Here is a 17,643-nt window from a genome sequence, read left to right on the forward strand (position 1 = left end):
ACTCTGTTGGGCCGAGCCCTTTTCCAGTCCCCGGGGGGGCCTAGATACCTCAGATCCATCTCTCCCCCCAGCTTTTCCCCAGACTCAAGTGGATGAAGAGTGCCCCTGTGCTTACACATTCCCAATAACTAACCCTTTCTCCTCCTCAGAGTGAAAACTTGGTAAAGTCAAGTGAAGCAAACACTCCAGCACATGAGGAGTTTGAGACCATGCTGTTGATATCACACTACTATGCCACCCGCTCTGCTGCTCAGGGTGTGAAGCAGCTGGTAAGGTCTTGAAGTTCTTTTGTCTGGTCAGCATCCTGAATATGGAGCCTCAGTGGGAGGTGCAGGTTCAGGGCTATCCATAGTTCACTGTTCCACTTCATGGGTCACTTAGCACCATGGATGCATGAGAATGGGACTGTAGTGATCTGAGAGCCCACCATGAGTGGGAGGAACTGGAGATAAAGTCTCGTCTGACTCCTCATGGAGGGAACTGCCCCCAGCCACAGAGGCTGAGACGGAAACTAGGAGGGATTTGCTCCATGAGCTGATCCATGTGTGTGATCCAGTGTGACCTGTGAGAACTGAGGCACATGGAGAAGTAATAGGGATGAGACAAAAATCTGGTCTTCCCAGGAGAGGCATTGCTTCCTCTTCAGATGTCCTGGGCCATGAGAGCCGCTGGGCCTCACACATGGTCATCTTGTCTGAGGCAAAACCTCACTGCCTGAAATTCCTCACAGGTCATACAGGGATTGGGTACTGTTATCTTCTCAGAGTGATTCTCAGGGCCCCTCTGAGATGCTTGGGAATCTCAGCCCCTTCTTGGAAGGAACTGTATTTCACCCATTCTCAGAGCAAAGAACTAGTCAATCAACTACTGGAGAGAGCCATTCCAACCATTTCCACTACGGAAATGTGAGAGTCCACAGAAACAAATTGTCCTCTGGCCCTGAACTTCCTGCCCAGCCAAGGTAATCCATGCAGCTCTTCTGGGAAGACAACTGAGAACTACAGACTGGCTCTTCTACTTTCATTCATGCAGCTCTACCATCTTGTAGGGAAAGGCTAGCATCCTGGCACCACTCTGGCATCTGAAAGCATTGTATTCCAAGGTCTGAACATCATGGCCAGTGCTTGCTCTATCTATTTCACTGCCGTACCAGCCCCACAGCTCTCCCACCCCATCCCTTTGCAGCACTTCTGCAGATGTCATAGACTGGCTTAGGGTAGAAGGAGCACCTGGAAGTCATCTGGTCCAAACCTGCCCCCACTGAAAGCATGGCCAACTTTGAAGTTGTGTCTGACTTTGAACTCAGGTTGCTCAGGGCCATGTCCATGTCCCCATGTTGAGTTTTGAACCTCCCCAAGGAGGGAGATTGTGTGACCTCTCTAGGCCCCTGTTCCAGTGCTTGAGCACTCTTAGGGTGAAATTCTTCTCCTAATAGCTAATCGCCGTTGTGTCCTTCCTGTGCCTGGATATGAATTTCCTAGAATGGGAAGCAGAATCTCCTGGCATGAAGGGCTTCAGAATCAGTTCATGTGCAGGACCTAGCAAGAGACTCACAACAACAATCTTCTGGTTATGACGTAGAAAAGAGGAGGATGTTGAGAGCAGATCTGAAAAAGGTAGAAAAAAGGGTCACAGGATGATCAGAAGTCTGGAACAGCTTCCATACAATGTACAACTAAATCAGCTTGGGTGCCTAGCCCTGAAAAAGAGACCATTGAGGAAGGAAACTGGCACAGAAAAGGTGAATAGAGACCAATTGGCAGCATAATCAGAAAAATAGGGTGCTATTCCTGTGGACTAGGTCCAGAGCGCTGCCTTCAAGCAGGAATAAGCAAGCGTTCAGACACAAAATGGGAAACAACTAGTTAGAGGGATTGTCTGAGATTATAATGGATCATAGCGGAACATGTGTCAGCAGTTTCATGCTCCCACAAAGAAAGGCAGCCATTATATTAGGAAGCCAGAGGAGAGCACCCAAGGAGCAGGAATTAGTCCTTCAGCTCCACTCAGTGGGTGAGGCTTCAGCTAGCATGTGCTGTGTCCAGACTGAAAAATGGGAACCAGTCAGAAAGGGTCTAGAGAACAGAAAAGAGAAGAAAGAGAGGCCTGGCGTACACAGTCTATGGGAAAAGACTGAAGGAAGAGATGATAACAGAAAATAACTGCTGGAACAGGAAAGAAATCATCTGTTTTCCAAATCTTTGTTTGTATGGATTGGATAAGTAAGGGACTTAATTATCACAAGGGAAATGCAGGTTAGACAGAAGAATAAACTTTCTATCAGGAGACCTCCACCTTTGGATGGCCATGGAGGGAAACTCTAAAAGCCTTGGAGGCTTTTAAGTTAGACAAGCATGCCAGGAATATGTGGGTGCAGAGTTCCTGCCTTCAGGCAGGGGCAGGATGATCTCATTAGATCCCTTCTAGCCTGAGTTGCTGTTTTTCTGTGTGACTGTTGTGGCTTTACTGGCCCCTATGTCTGCAGGACACTGTGGCTGCCAAGTTGTCCATTTCCCTGCTGCGCCACACTGAGTTCATCCCTGCGGACAAGGCCTTCTATGAAGCTGGGATAGCAGCCAAGGTAAGAGCTGTCTGCTGCTCAGGAGATGGCGAGCCCTGGGCTCAGGATTCTCAACTTTATCTTCCCTGGTCTTCCCCCAGCTCTCCATCAGCCTCTTTGGTATGCCAGTAGCCAAACACTGACTTTGGAGGCCTTTCCTCCAAAACACTTTGCCATACTCTACATTTCCTCATAGCATGGAAGTAGGTAGTGGAAGGGGAGACCTGAGATAGCAACATGTACTGCAGACCCAAGTGGTTAAACCAGAGGCCACATTATGTTGCCTTTCTCTGTTATTGTAGACGCAGGAGTCCTAACTGTTCTGCCTGGCTCTGGGGCACCTAACTTGGTATCTCACTGATACTCCTAAGGCTACAGGCTGACCTCCTGCCCACATGCAATGACACAAGGCAAACATAGCAGCATGTTGTCACTGCCTGATGCTGGCTGTGCAGTAATGCCTGGTTCCATCTTGTGGAACTGCCTGTGGCTAGGTAGCTGGTTGTCCCAGCAGTTCCCCCTGAAGCAGTCCTCGGGGATGGTGAGTCATGCTGCGCACACTCTCTCTCCATGCCCACCTGCTGCAAGCAGGATGTTGCAGCACAAACAGAACCACATCATTTCTAGCCCATTTCTCAGGGGAGTTGTGGCCATGAAGATAAGCCACCAGCTGCCTGCTCTCACTTGTTTCTCTCTGCACCAGGAAGTCAGCTGGGAGAACATGGCATTCATCTTCCTGAACCGTTTCCTGGACCTTTCAGATGTGAGTATAACCTGCCAGGTGGAGGGGCATCATGCTTAAAAATGTCAGTGTGCTGCAGGGCCAACCCAGACTCTCAGCCTGGCCAGGGCACTCCTGAGGCCCAAATGTGGCAGCACATGTGTGAGCTGGTCCTGATAGAACTCAGGGTCCTGAACACTGCTGTGCATGTGCAGAGCCCTGCGTCCCTCAACACTAGCTGTGGAAGAACTTGCCATGCAGGGCACCTGGGAGGCCCTGACCACACCACCATGCATGTGACCGCATCACTATGCACGCATGTTGCAGCAAAGAGCATGTTGCCCTGACACTTCAGGGCTCCGAAATGCCCTGAAGCAAGTGCCATTACGGTCTTCAGGATGCTCTTATCTGAGTTGTTTCAAGAGGAGAAAAATTATCCAGGGGCGGGGGAGAAGGCATGGCCTAATGTTTTACCCACTGTGAAACAAGAATCAGGAGTTGAGTCCCCATGCCAGTCAGCTCCTTCCTTGACTAACAGGTTGGTCACCATAAAAACACCAAACCCTAGGAAGCTGGCAGACATTATTGTACCAGTGTTCCAAATGCTGTCAGCAGCTGCTGGGAAGAAAAGCTCACCATTTCATCTTTCCTTTCTTGAGGCCACCTGATAAGCTTGAGCAACAGAGTGTTTTGGGGTGCATGCCCTCTGACACTGCAGAGGCTGGCTATAAATACCCACCTGCCAGGAGGACCCAGTCATCACAGCACTAATGGCTAGGGGGCATCAGTAAAGCTATTCCCACAACATGGATTGTGCTGTGAACTCCAAGGATGGTATTGCCTAATGCTCCACCAACTGTAAAAGGAGCCCTGGATGACCCAGCGCAGACGCAGGAGTCTTGCAATGACACTTTAGCTGACATTCATGATCTAAACACCTATGACTAGGGGAAATGAACCCCACTCTCCATTTCATCAGATAAACTGATCTGACTGATGAAAGCAGTGGTGCAGTGTGCTCAGCCAGAGCACACACATTCAGAGTATTTCTGTGTGCTTATTCATAGTTAAAAAAAAAAAAAAAATCAGTAGCAAGCCTTGCAGAATATTCTTAGCTAGTTTTAAATGGTGGTGTTGGTCAGCAGAGGTACTGACAGATGTGTCTTTCTGGGATTTAGCAATTGGCTAACAGAAAAAAATAATATATAACACAGTAAAAGTTGCTGGTAAAAGGGGGAGTGGGAGTTTAGGGTGAGCAAGCATTAGGTGTGCATATACTGGAGCACAGAATGGGTGCGTTGGCTTAACAAGTTTGATTGTGGCCATTGTGAGAAAAGGCTGCTGTTGTGCAGGGCAGGGGCTGCAGGGGTGGCTGATCCCTGCACCACAGCACTGGAGCCAGTGAAGGAAGGTGTGCAAGTCACAGTGGGTGATGCAGTAGGTTCCAGGGAGCAGTAATTCAGTGGTGCTGCTAGATGCTGTCCTAGGTCTTTATCCTTGCTTGGCAAAAGAAATCTGGTAGTGTCCTACTGCACCTAAATGTCTCTGGCCTTCCTGCCACACAGATCATTCTGAGCTGGTCTCTTTCTGTGAACTGTGGCGTGCAAACAGGCCCCAGTATTAGCCCAACTCCATTCAGTTACAAGGCTGCTTGGGCATTACACTGCCTGTGCGTCCTTCTAGCCAAGTATCCTCCTGCAAGTGCCTTGGTGGGACTCCTCTGATGGGGGGTTAGCAGTTGTGTAGTGGGGCACAGAGAGTTCCCAATGCAGTGTCTCCTTCTCAGGCCATCGAGGAGGGGAACCTGGATTCCCTGGACCACTCAGATTTCCAGAGGACAGACATTCCCTTTGAGGTGCCACTTCCAGCCCAGCAGCATGTGCCTGTGAGTATCACCTGCTTTCTTCAGCTCCAGCAAACAGCAGCTACCTCAGGGCTCTCTCCAAACAGGGACTGGGGCAAGGGTGGGACTGCAGGCACTTCAGGAACGTGGCGTCAGCTCTGCGCTGTGGGCCAGCACATGTGCACACACATGCTCACACTCAAGCGTCCCTAGCCAGCCCTGCACACTCACACTCATGTGCCCTCTCAGCACACTGGTGCTGAGAAGCAGGCAACTGACAGTGGCACAGTATGCAGTTTCAGGAGGTGCCCTGGCCTCTATCTTGCAGGAGGAAAAGCGGGAAGAAGTCAGGGACTGGGTGCTCACCATGTCCATGGACCAGCGGCTGGAGCAGGTGTTGCCACAGGATGAACGTGACACGTACGAAGCCTCACTAGTGGCAGCAAGTACAGGGGTGCGCTCCCTGCCCTGTGTGCTTACAGGTGAGCTCTGGGCTGGCCTGCACACATGCAGCGAAGCACATGGTGCCATGCAGAGCACCATGGGAGCTTGTTGGTGGGCTGGGAGGGAGTTGGGCTATGCTGCAGCTGGAGTGGGGAGATTGTGGCTACGGGCACGCTGGTGGAGATGGATTGACCCTGCTCAGCCTCGCACAACGCTGCCTGGGAGACCCTGCCCAGGCTGGCCAGTGCCAACACACATGCACATGCATGTACATGGGGGAAGCAGGGCTGGGTGACCAGGAACAGGGCTCTGGCTCATTGCCCCATGAGAGCAGTCCTAGCCAGTGGGCTGTGCAGGGGAGGGCAGGGGTGCACAGGGGAGGTGCCTGTGGTGGGCCGTGACCTGCCTGTGATCATGTCGCTGTGTGGCCAGGGTATCCTGTGCTAAGGAATAAGATTGAGTTCAAGCGGCCAGGCCGAGAAGCCAACAAAGACACATGGAACAAGTTCCTGATGGCTGTCAAGGTGAGCCAGGCATCCTGTGGGGCATGGAGATGGGAGGGGGGGAGGGTCCTCTCTCGCACGTGCGCTCTCTCTCTCCCTCCCCCCCCCCCCCCCCAAATCTGTCAGGCTTACTGTCCCCCCCCATGCTGACCATAACATACTGTCCCGCTGGGTGGGAGATAACACAGAACAAGGGTGGGTTACCATAACCTCCCTGCATACTGCTGGGCCAGGATTAACTTCCTTATGGAGCTGGGACAGGCCAAGTCCTGTCTGTGCAGCTCTCCCAGTTCCTTGGCGGGGGAGCGGGGGCGGGGGGAGTTGCCCTTGGACAGAAGGTGGCTGCACTGTCCCCATCACCAAGATCAAGAATGCCTCTCTTGCTTTGCAGACATCCCACAGCCCTACATGCCAAGATGTGCTCAAGTTCCTCAGCCAGTGGTGTGGGGGGCTCCCAAGCACCAGCTTTTCCTTTCAGTGAGCTGAGCAGGCAGGGTGGATGTTGCTGATGGCAGCTTCCAGTCCTTCAGCTCCCTGCGGTTCTCCCTCAATAAATATGTCTCTCAATCCCACTGTGCCTGTCCCACTGTGTCTGTCAAGGGATGCTGAGCCCAGGAGCATGTGTAGCCCCCAGGACACAGCCCTATGTCCTTTTCACTTGTACTGCTCCTGGCCTCGCCCTGGTTGTGCCAAATATGTACCTTCTACCCTAGTGGGTGGTGGTTGCACTGGGACTATGTATCCTGGGAGATAAGCAGGAAGATGGGCTTACCCACCAGCTTGATAGCCTTCCATCCGGCATCCGCCTCGGGGGAGCTACTCACAGCAGCCAGCGTGAGAATGAAAACTTTATTTACCCAAGGAAACAGTGAGTCTTCAGCTTCTCTGCAGCTGGGCCACCAGGATCCAGGTCAGCCCTGGCTACCTCTGCCCACCCTTCTGCCAAGCCTCTGCAGGAACAAGACCACCAGAGCCTTTTGTGCTCCAGGAAGGTCCTTATTGTTATGGTTGAAGAACATGGGATCCACTGGGCTGGGGCTGCCTGGTGACCCTGAGCAGCTTGTGCCTGAGGCTTGTCCTGGATGGGGAGAGGGGTGTGCACCCCTCTCTCCTGCGGGCCACCCTGCCTGTGCCTACACCTGGGGCAGGAGCATGGTGCAGCTTCACCCTACTGGGGCCCAGTGCTCCTGCAGCACCACCTGGGAAGGAGAGGGAGAGAGAGTGTATGAGTCCAGGGCTGTGCCACAAGGCCAGGTACCACTGAAACACTGCTGACCTGGCCTATATTTGCAGATCATGCTTGGAAACATGTTTCAGGGGGTCTGGTCTGACAGGGTCCTCTTGACAGCAGCAATGACCAAGCCCTCCTCTCCCCCCAACCCCCCCCAACTCCCCCAGCGCCACCCAGGGCAGAGGCTTCCACCACCAGCCTCTCCCCCAAGTGTAGCCCACACACTGCACTCACCGTTCCAGCTAGACCCAAGAATCAACAGGCCCCACCAGCAACTGCCGCGTCTCATGTGGTGGCCCCTCCTTCACTGTACCTGGCCTGGCCAGCTAGAGGAAAAAGCAACGCCAAGAACATGCCCACAGTATAGGCAAGGTGCAGGCCATGTCATGTCCTTTCCCTCCCCCCCCCCCCGCCCCAGGGCCAGCAGAGATGTGGGCATCACTAGGACAGGCTAGGCTGGACATTGGGGGAGGTTGGCTCAGGGCAGAACAGACTTGACCATCAGGGTCCCGCTGTAACTAACCAAGCTAAAGTGAGCCAGTCCCTTGCCAAGGCTGGCTAGAAGAGGCTCAAGCAGTGCTGCGGCACTGTCAGGAGGGCCGTAGGAGCCCCTCAAAACAGGCCACCCACCCCTCTCCCCCCCCCCCCAGCATCCCCACTGGCACACAACCTGTTTGTATGGGAAGAAGGACCCAGCAGACCCCAGCACCCTCAAAATGTAGCTGAAAGCAAGCAATGCTGAGACAGCAACAGGGAGCTGTAGCTGGGGTGTACCTGCTCTCTGATGGAACTGCGTGCGCAGGGCCCAATGCCCTGGAGGATCAAGGCCACCAAACAGCACCTGCCAGACAGCACAGCCTCTGCGGCCGCCAGCACCATGGAGGGGAACCAGAGCGCCAGGGCCGTGTCCTGCAGAGCAGAGGGTCAGGGGTCCCACAGGCCACATGGGGAGGCAGGGGAGCGCAGGCCACTGCGCTCAGCCTGCCACGCAGCCAAGGACAGAGCCTGTGCTGGCAACGGCGAGCAAGCCCGACACAGGCGCCCACTGGCCCCACACAAACTCACATAGATCCGCGTGGTGTTGAAGGGGCAGTCATTGGTCACTATGGCTGCACGAGCATCAGCAGGCAGCGCAGAGCTGTTGCAGCCCATGACAAGACGCATTCCCCGGCTGCGAATGGTGAGGGCAATGGCCAGTGCCAGGCCCACGCTGCATGCTGTGGACAGCAGGCTGTTCAGGAGGGACACGCTCAGTAAGGTCCAGTGCTGCAGGCAGCAAGGAGAGCACATCAGAGCGGGGCTGGACAGAGCCAGGACAAAAACTACCATGGCACAGTCTGACCTAGGCACTGCCACTGCATGGGGGCCAGGCATATGAAGCCCCTCTGTGGCCACACTACAGGGTAATGGGGCTCCTGGGGACCCAGCTGAGGTCTGTGCCAGGCAAACGTGCAGTCCCTTGGCCCCACAGCATAGCTTGGCCCAGGCTTCTGTATGGTCTTGCATCCTTTGCCTCGCCCATGAACCCAGAATGGCTGGGCTGCCCCCTCCCGCAGGCAGCTGCAGCCATGAGCCCAGCCTGCTGCAGCGCAGACCCAGCTCCGCTGGCAGCCGGGAGCACCTGCCGGCAGCTGTGGCTCGTGCCAGCCAGCCCTGTGCGACTGCAGAAGGGGCTGCCTGTCCTGGTTGTGGTTTTATCCACCACTGGAAATGTTCCCATCCCCAGGAAGATGCCCACACTCCCAGTACTGCCTGCTGGGCTGGGCCAGGGCGGCCTGTGCAGGCAGGCAAAACCTGCCACCCCGCGAAGCACCAGCAGCAGAGGCGGAAGGAGCCGCTGGGGACAAGGTCCAGGGGAGCGGCTGCTCAGCAGGGGCTGGGCTTCGCTCAGCTCCGGCCCAGGCAGCCCCGCACTCACCAGCGCTGCCCGGGACAGGTTGTTGGACACCAGGATGGCGACGATGCCCGCGGCAATGCTCTGCGGAGAAAGACCCGTGCTCAGCACGGGGCAGGGCCGGCCCCCCACTCTGCCCCGCCCGGCTCCCCCGGCCCCTCCGCCCCGCCGCTCTCACCAGCAGCCCAGAGACCACGGACACCACGTTGGCCACCGCGTACTCGGGGGTGACGGCCCGGCCGGCGCCGGCCACGTGCCGCAGAACGGAGCCGTGCACGATGGCGCCCAGCACCAGGTTGCTGTGACCGAGCACGATGAGCCCCAGCCCGGCGCGCATCAGCCGCCGCGGCTCCGCCGCCGCCGGCCCCGAGCGCCACCGGCCCCCGCTCCCGCCGGCCATGGCCGCCGCCGCCCGGCAGCGCCCGCCCCGCCGCCCGGAGCCGCCCCCAGGCGGGGCCTCGCACGGCCCCGGCCCCCCCATCCCGGAAAGAGGCAGCACTCGCGTATTTACAAAACAGTTTATTAAAAATAGGAAATGATAGAAATGAGATGCAGGGGCAGCGCCGCGCCGAGCCCCGGAGGCCGGGGTGGGGGGGAAGCTGCAGGCTCAGCCCCTCCACGCACCCCGGAGGGACCAAGACCCGGCCGACAGGCCCCAGCGCCACCCCCAGGCTCCCCCAGGGAAGTGCTGGGCACGAAGGGCCCGGCTCAGCACCGAGCCCCGTGCCGGGACGGCCAAGGCGCTGCAGGGCCCCTAGGACCAGTGGCAGCACACAGCAGGGCAGGGAGGCCGTGCTGGGCTCCAGGATGCTGCAGGGTGCACAGCCCTGTGTCAATACACATTACAGCCCTGCGCCTTGGGTAGGGCCACGCAGGCCCCCAGACCCGGGGGCAGGGCTGAACGGCTGTGCAAAAGTAATAGTAAACAAAGTGCAGCCGAAGGGGAGCAGAAGAGGCAGGCAAAGCGGCAGGCAGGTGCTGTGGGAGCCTGGCCACCCCAGCTCCATCTGCCCAGGAAGGAGGGTAGTGACAGTTGCAGAGTGGGGTGCAGAAAGAGGGCAGGGCCTAGAGACTCCCCCCCGACACACACTCCCGCTTACCTTTAAATAAAAAAAAAAATTGTGCTGTGCAAAAGACACTTTGTACAATTCAAACAAAACAAACTCCATGCACATGAACGGGGCTACAGAACACCCCAAGCCAGGACCCGGCTCCCCAGCACCACCTGGCAGAATCCCAACAGAAACAGGGCTGGAAATAATACTGACACGCAAAGTCCCCTTTAATAGGCGGGCAGGGAGGATTGTCGCTGGGCCCAGCCACGGCACATGCAGGATGAGCTTCCAAGCACTGCAGCTGGGGTCTTGCTGATGCCCTAAGGTGATGGACAGACACAGAAGGGGGCACAGGCAACAAAGCCGCACTGGCCGCCTGGGAGCCGAGGGGTGCTAAGATGACACTGTGACCGCCGTCAGGGCTCCATTCCGGGTGTAGTAGAACTTGCTGAATGCCTCTTCAAGTAAACAGGTAAGTCTGCTCTGGTCCGCCTGGGAAGAGCAAGCTACAGTGAGGGGTGGGTCCAGCTTAGTGCAAAGCATGGGGCATGGCTAAAGCCTGTCAGGGCACATAGGCAGGGACATATGTTATTTCACTTCCTTCTCCAGGTGGAAAAGGGTTATCAGGTGCAAATACTTAGTTTGAAATAGGAATGTAGAGCTCTATCCCTGCCTGAGCCCCAGGCCTGCTCACCTCACTGATGAATCCCAGCTGGACCAGTTCAGCTGCCAGCTCCTGGATATTGTCATCTGCAACACAGGGAAGGGCATAAGTCCCGTCTCTGACGGCCACTGGCCCCAGTGCATGAGAGTATGGGAGGAAAGGTACTTACTGGGCTGCAGGTCACAGCTCAAGTGTCGATTCAACTTGTCTTCCAGTTTCAGCAGCAGTGTTAACTGCAGGGTAGAGAAGTGCTCATGAGCAGCTGCAGCCTTGCTGGCTACCACAGGCAGTGGCTGCCCTGGAGAGCCAGGAACATCTCCAGGAATCCCCATCAAGCTGGGAATCACCCCCCCTCCAGAACCCCACAGAAGTCTAACACAGACTGCATCCAGTTCAGTTCCCAAACAAGAGCCAGAAGCACCATCCTGTGGAGGAAGCACCCTGAGCCTGCATCTGGGGGTGGGCTGGAAGTGCCCAGTCAGTGCTATGTGCCAAGTCAGCTGCAGGCTCTGGCCTGGATCTGGCTTTGGGCTCCACTGACTGCAGCTCTGGCAGCAGAGGGTCACACCAGGCACCAGCAGCACATCAGAGTGCTGGAGCCACCTGCTCTGCACCAGTGCCTTGGGACACCCCCACACAGCATGCTCAGCCAGATGGGAACATACATGATGCTTGACTCCCTCCTCTACTGACTCAATGTTGCACTGCATCAGCACCACCTGAAACAGAAACAGAGATGCCCCATGACTGACTGCTGCTGTACAACACAGCTGCCCAGAGAAGGGAGAAACAGTGCTCCCATCTCTCACCTTGCGGGTCTCCACCTCAGCAGGCTCTGGAGTTGGGGTTTTCACTGATGGTGGGACAATGGGAGACTTCACTACCACCTGCTGGGGCTGCTGGGGTCGCGGCATCCCAAAAGCAGTGAGTGGGTAGATGCCATTCCTGCAAGAAAGGAGCAGAGTCTGAAGTTACACTTCTATCTCTCTCCAGTCTCACACACACACACACACTAAGGATGCCCTTTAGAAGGGGCCTCTTACCTTACATCCTCTAGGAACTTGTCCAACTCCAATGCTGGAGATTGTGAGAAGCTGGAAGAAAGAAAAAGTACTGAAGTGAAAAGTTAGCTAATACAACCACATGCTTGAGTCTCCTAGAAGGATGTACTTTCAAATCCCCATGTCCTAGACTATGGCTGTGGCAGTGGGGAGAGATGAGTACGGAGAGAGGCAGCCAGCCAAACACGAGATGGACTCCACTGCTGTGAACAGCTGCTTTCTGTACAGCAAGATGGAAGGATGAGGGAACATTTTAATTAGGACAGAAACAGATATCTCCTCCTTGTAGAAAGTTGTCCAATACAATTATTTGGAAACTAGCCCAGTAACACCATGCTCCTAGCATGGCGTTTTGCAGACATCTGTTATGCCAGATGCACGAAGATAGGGTCCCCTCTCCGGAAAAGAGGGCCCTCAGCACTGCAGAGGCAAGGATCTCTGCAGCAGCTGATGGCACCACATAACCAACCATCTCACACCTTGGACAAACAGCTAGAAACCAGCACCTCAGGATTTAATGCGCTACCCAAGTATTTCTCCCTGCTGTTCCAGATACTCTGTTCTCCATGTAATTCCTTCTAAGGATTACTCACTCAGTCTTAGTGGCTTCTTAATGTAATGAATTCCAGAAGAAGTCTTCCTATCGGTCAGTTTTGAATTCCCCAGCCTTTAATTCCATTGAACATCTCCCTTGCTGGTGCTTGAGAGGGGATAACAGGCACTCACAACCCCTCTCCTTTCTTCCATAACTTGTCACATGCTTTTTCCTCTTTCTCATTTCCAAGAATATACAATTCCTCCATGTGGCAAAAATGATTTTCAGCCCCTTGGTAAAGTCAGTTCTCTGATCTGCTCCAGAACTATTCACTCAAGGTTCACAAAGGATGCCACATTGTAAATGTAACGTCTTTAGACATTACACCCAGTCAGCATCACCTTTTCTCCCATTATTTGGCACTCTGATATCATATTTACTCTCAGCTGTAAGCTGCACCGTAGTGAGTTTTCATCAAGCTCACAACAATCTTTTCCTGTGGTGTTAGTTCACAGCCTTCTCAGACAGAAACAATTGTTCTTCCTCTAAAGCAAGTTATTTGCATTCATCAGTCTTTCCTTTTGCACAGTACAGGGGAATTAGCAACACCAGAACAGTCTGCAGTCCCCACCTTACTTCTATCTGGTTCTGACTAGCTAGGAGCCACAGGTTCTCCTACTTCACTAATTCCTCAATACAACACACTGCTCATTACCTTGGTTAATGCAGCTTGTTAACATCCACTTGACCACAACTTAATTTAGACTGGCCACAACAAAAATGTTAAACAGTAACAGTCGTCTTTACCACTGTCTTAGCATTTCAAAGAATTTGAGAGATTAGCAAGAGACCGCAAGCTGCGCAAATCCTGCCATGATCCTTCAAGAGCTTTACTGTTCCATCAAATCAGGTGTAGACTGCCTATTTACCTCGATTCCTCAGACCACTCTGCAGCCCCTTTTAGAATATGCAAACATCTGTTACTTTCCCAACCTCTAGTACAGTAGCAGTTTTAAGCAAGAATTTACAATTTTGCCAGCAGCTCAGCTTCTGTGGAACTCTGATGAATCATCTGGAAATGATGTTCTTTGACATTTCAAGTCATTACTGTGCTTCCCATTTCTTCCTCCAGCACCTCTGAGGCATCTCACTACTAAGAAGCAGGTCCCAGGCTGGCATGTGCCAGACGACCAGTTCTCTGAAGACTGTAGTCCAGTATAGTAGAAACTTTTGTACAGCTTTGGCTATTCATTCTTTGTCCCCCTTTTTGAACCTTTAATTAAAAACCCATCCCAAAGGGAATTCAATACTATTAATTACTATCTCTAGGAAGATCAGAAGGCCAGTTTTTAAGAGATCTGTATGGCTCACATAGCCTCTCCAATGAATAGTGGTTTCCTCCATGTCTTCCAGGTTTCTTTTGACTCACTAGCCTGAGCATCCCAGAATCCTGGTCTACCTTGGAAGCACCCTGGCCATGTCTGGGACTAACACCTGTAATCTTACAGTCTTTCCAGTTAACCTCTCAACCAGCTGAGGTTTCACAATCCAAAATTTAAGATCACTTTGGTACTCTGCTTGCTTCATACATATTATGGTCACTTTCCTAAAGAGCTGCCTCTGCTGCTTAAGTGATTGCTGTGTGTTACTGACAGCTGTCCATAACAGCTTCTCCCATTGCATATTGTAAAATGAGCTGTTATGAAAATGCTGAAGAACTATTTCTCCAACGTTGCAAACTCCATTTGACAAGTCTGTGAGCGGTCCAAGCACCTTCCCCAAATTGTTCTGCCAGGTTTTGCTAAGGATGCTCCAAGTACAGGATGCTAGTTTCCCTCCCCTCAATCTTGGGAATGATTCACATCTCAAATGCATGGAATCTGTTCACACAACATTGGTGCATGGTCTTCCTCCACCCAGGAGCTACCCCCCACAGAACTCCTTGTACCCAGACAGAGAAAGACCACTCTTTCACCAACAGCGAGGGCAGCTCCTTTTTGTTTCCCAGTTCTTGGTGAAATGACAGCACTAACTTGAAAGGAACAGTCCCAGATAGATTGCAGATACTTCAGTGCTCACCCCAATGCCCTGGAGTCCATTCTCACATGCACCTGAGCAGCCCCCTCCCAATAGACCATGGAGTACTCACATCATCTTGATTCCTTCCCTTTCAGCATGGTTAATCTCTGCCAGCACTGCACTCATGTCAAGGTTTTTGGTCATTTCCTCTAAGGCATTTTCAGGAATCATATCTATTAAAATAATAACAACAACAGTTAGAACTGAACTACTGCAACTCCCTTCCATCCTAAGGACAGCAAATTGCAGCCCTTGCAGCAACTACAGTTCTGTTTCACAAGGCCCTGCTCTCAGTTACGAATGGTACAGAAGTCTTGCTTCCCAGGATAGACAGCTTAATGAACACTTAGTGGAGCTTTGCAGAACACAAGATGTGGCATCCCGGGATCCCATACTCACGCTGATGCCCAACGATACAGTGAGCTGCCAGTAGCTTTAGCGATGGCACCTCAAACAATGCCTGATGAAAAAGGAGCTCCCGGGCAGTAGGACGCTTGCCAGGATCCAGTTCCAGACACTTCTGAATGAACTCCTGCAAAGTAAAAATAGCATGAGACCATGTACAAGGCCTGCAGGCTTGCAGGAACACTGACCCCTGCTCACTCACCCTCTGCAAGGGGTCTTCCAGCAGCTGAATGGCACTGTTAATGGCTTCCTGGGGCACATAAGATGACTCTCCATTACCCTGTATTTCCAGGACTGCCATCTGCCAACATAAAGCAGCACATCAGACTTCACTGAAAATTGGTACTGCCTTGAACAGAGCTCAAGGAGACCACTGCCAAGAGTGAGATCATAAGAGCCAAGTTGTTTGGTGCTATTTAAGGTCACAGTTCCTGGAGGCAGACAAACAGAGAACAGCTGCTTCGTTGTAATAGTTTGTTTCTAGCACCCCAGTGGATTGCCTGGGAAACCTGAAAACTATGCCAACATCACCTTAGAAAGTTAATCTCTCTCTCAAATCTCATGGTCCACTGGCCTATACTTTTGGTTGATAATTCCCATCCCCTACTGAACCAGTTAAGTTGGATCACTGCCAGAATCTGGCAGTGTCTCTCCTGGCTGCATGAATAGCTTTGTATTACAGGCAAAAAAGCACCGAACACACACAATGCCATCCAGAACTGGCTCTGGCCAGCACATGTACAAATTCCTAGTTAGGAAAGGCTCACAGAAAATTCCAGAGAATGTTAAGATTCAACACAACTCTTATGAAGCAAAACTTGAGTTTTTTCATACAGTTCTTTTCCTGCTTCACTTACGGGATGTGCAGCATATGTTCAGAGTTTTTTGTGCTGGCTCTTTCTCCCAGATAGTACTCCTACCAACTCCCATTTGCTAATCTTCAGCCTATTGATCACAGGGACAGAGGAATTGCTAAGCTGCTGAGATCAGGTATCTCAGACTCACACTTGACTGTGACCAGCACCTGCTATAACAGGTGGGGACAGGATGGCCCAGAACAGTTATGGACTACAGCTGTCCTCTCCTCCAGATACACAGGAAGAAGAGATACTCCCTGGAAGGGGAGTTTTGTGTTCCTGTATGCTCAGTATAGTTTGCAGTAGTGACTGTTCCCACCAGCAGCTGGGTCAGTCTCCAGAACTAGCCATGACCCACAGGGTAATGAACTGCACACCACAAATTTCAGAAGGAACAACTCTTTACTGAGCTATTTACTTTCTAGTAAGGCAACATTTGGGGGAGCCTCAGATATGGAGCCCTACAAGGCAAAATAGGCTTGGCTCAGAGAGCGTAGCATACTTGTTACTAAGCTAACCTACCTGTAACCACAGCAATTCCACAGAGCTATCTCCTCCTCTCTAACTCATCTCTTCTCTATCCCATAACCAAATGCCCCACACTCACCTCCAGTGCACACATCCCAAAGGAGTAAATGTCCACAGCGGTGGTGACATTGGCAACTTCTGTAACACAGAAACAAGGCTCTGTTGTCAGTCCATCCCTGCACTCAGCAGCAGGACTACCCTGTATTAGGCTACGATAACCCTTCAGCTTTCCCTTCCTCTGCTATTTGAAAGATAGAGTTGGAGCATTTAAACAGGCAAATAACACTAAACAGTTAAATGCTCTCATGAGCATGCAGCTGAAAACAAGATGCAAGAACAGCCCGCACACATTAGTGAGTCAGGCCAGCAAAACCCAGGCTTGAAACTGTTACCATACCATACCTCCATACTCTGGGGCAAAGAAGTGCAGGTTCTTCTGTTCCTCACGACATGTCTTCACATGGTTGTTAATTGTGTCCGGTGCCACTGGGAGGAGAAAGGAGGGGGGAAAAAAACCACACACACAATGCTTAGGATACAGCAGTCCTTAGTCCACCCCCAACTAGATCCCAGGGAACATATGCAATTCCAAGGCCCTCTGCCTGCCCAGAGGGGCAGCACAGTGGAGTTAAGTTGGCTTCTCATCAGTCCCCCATCTCAGCAAGGCAAGTCAGGTGACCTGCCCTGAAATATTTCTGCGTTGTCTCCTCGGCTGCATGTTCATTGGAGCAGCTTAGCAAGAGCAACCATGGAGTCCACAGCATCTGTGCAAAGGTGTGTGCTTGGGGGGGAGTAGGGGGTGGAAATCAGCTGGCAAGGACTCTCCTGTTACAGTGCCAGCCCCAAAAGCTCCTCACTTAAGTCAGACCTATAGCATTTGTCATGAGCAACCTGGCTATCTCAGAAGCCTCAGGAACAGCCAAAGGTGCCAAGATTACTGCAGTTAAAGTCACCACCTCAGGGCTCTTGGAAAGGGTCAGCTCCACAAGGCAACTCTTCTTAGTAGGGCACTGGTGCCAAAGAGCCTCAAGGTAAAGCCAGAGTTACTTAATGAGGAGAGTTAATCACCCTGACAGCAGATGCCTCATCACAGCTAGGACCTGCTGTCCCTTCACCCAGGTCACTGATGAATACATTGAGCAGGGCTGGACTCTATACTGACCCCTAGTTACCAGCCTCCAACTAGATTTTGTGCCACTAATCACAACCCTCTGAGCACTATTTAAGACTGTCAATTGAGGACTTTTCTCCAAAACTGGAAAT

General features: G+C 52.7%; 3 protein-coding genes across 3 annotated transcripts in view; 1 reads left to right on the forward strand and 2 right to left on the reverse strand.

The window, feature by feature from the left end:
• The window catches only part of IFT172 (intraflagellar transport 172), a 43,276-nt gene extending 36,632 nt beyond the window's left edge, over window positions 1–6,644 (forward strand). Inside the window, exons 42-48 of the mRNA XM_068936552.1 lie at window positions 150–269; window positions 2,486–2,581; window positions 3,264–3,323; window positions 5,068–5,166; window positions 5,453–5,606; window positions 6,001–6,092; window positions 6,463–6,644. Of these exons, the coding sequence (XP_068792653.1) occupies window positions 150–269; window positions 2,486–2,581; window positions 3,264–3,323; window positions 5,068–5,166; window positions 5,453–5,606; window positions 6,001–6,092; window positions 6,463–6,552 (711 nt within the window). The 3' untranslated portion in view covers window positions 6,553–6,644. The remainder of the gene's footprint in view (window positions 1–149; window positions 270–2,485; window positions 2,582–3,263; window positions 3,324–5,067; window positions 5,167–5,452; window positions 5,607–6,000; window positions 6,093–6,462) is intronic.
• A 262-nt stretch (window positions 6,645–6,906) lies between these two features.
• KRTCAP3 (keratinocyte associated protein 3) lies at window positions 6,907–9,619 on the reverse strand. Its single transcript, XM_068936554.1, has 6 exons — window positions 9,375–9,619; window positions 9,221–9,280; window positions 8,368–8,568; window positions 8,077–8,211; window positions 7,537–7,628; window positions 6,907–7,270 (listed from the first exon to the last, which is right to left on the reverse strand). The coding sequence occupies exons 1-5, from the start codon at window positions 9,594–9,596 to the stop codon at window positions 7,545–7,547; spliced, it is 702 nt and encodes a 233-aa protein (XP_068792655.1). The 5' UTR covers window positions 9,597–9,619; the 3' UTR covers window positions 6,907–7,270; window positions 7,537–7,544.
• Window positions 9,620–9,702: 83 nt separating this feature from the next.
• The window catches only part of NRBP1 (nuclear receptor binding protein 1), a 38,892-nt gene continuing 30,951 nt past the window's right edge, over window positions 9,703–17,643 (reverse strand). Inside the window, exons 8-18 of the mRNA XM_068936555.1 lie at window positions 16,783–16,866; window positions 16,460–16,518; window positions 15,198–15,296; window positions 14,990–15,122; window positions 14,661–14,763; window positions 11,959–12,009; window positions 11,725–11,860; window positions 11,581–11,634; window positions 11,085–11,148; window positions 10,946–11,001; window positions 9,703–10,743 (exon numbers count right to left, since the gene is read on the reverse strand). Of these exons, the coding sequence (XP_068792656.1) occupies window positions 10,645–10,743; window positions 10,946–11,001; window positions 11,085–11,148; window positions 11,581–11,634; window positions 11,725–11,860; window positions 11,959–12,009; window positions 14,661–14,763; window positions 14,990–15,122; window positions 15,198–15,296; window positions 16,460–16,518; window positions 16,783–16,866 (938 nt within the window). The 3' untranslated portion in view covers window positions 9,703–10,644. The remainder of the gene's footprint in view (window positions 10,744–10,945; window positions 11,002–11,084; window positions 11,149–11,580; window positions 11,635–11,724; window positions 11,861–11,958; window positions 12,010–14,660; window positions 14,764–14,989; window positions 15,123–15,197; window positions 15,297–16,459; window positions 16,519–16,782; window positions 16,867–17,643) is intronic.

The sequence above is a fragment of the Struthio camelus genome, chromosome 3, assembly GCF_040807025.1.
Source record: "Struthio camelus isolate bStrCam1 chromosome 3, bStrCam1.hap1, whole genome shotgun sequence".
Taxonomy (NCBI): Eukaryota; Metazoa; Chordata; class Aves; order Struthioniformes; family Struthionidae; genus Struthio; species Struthio camelus.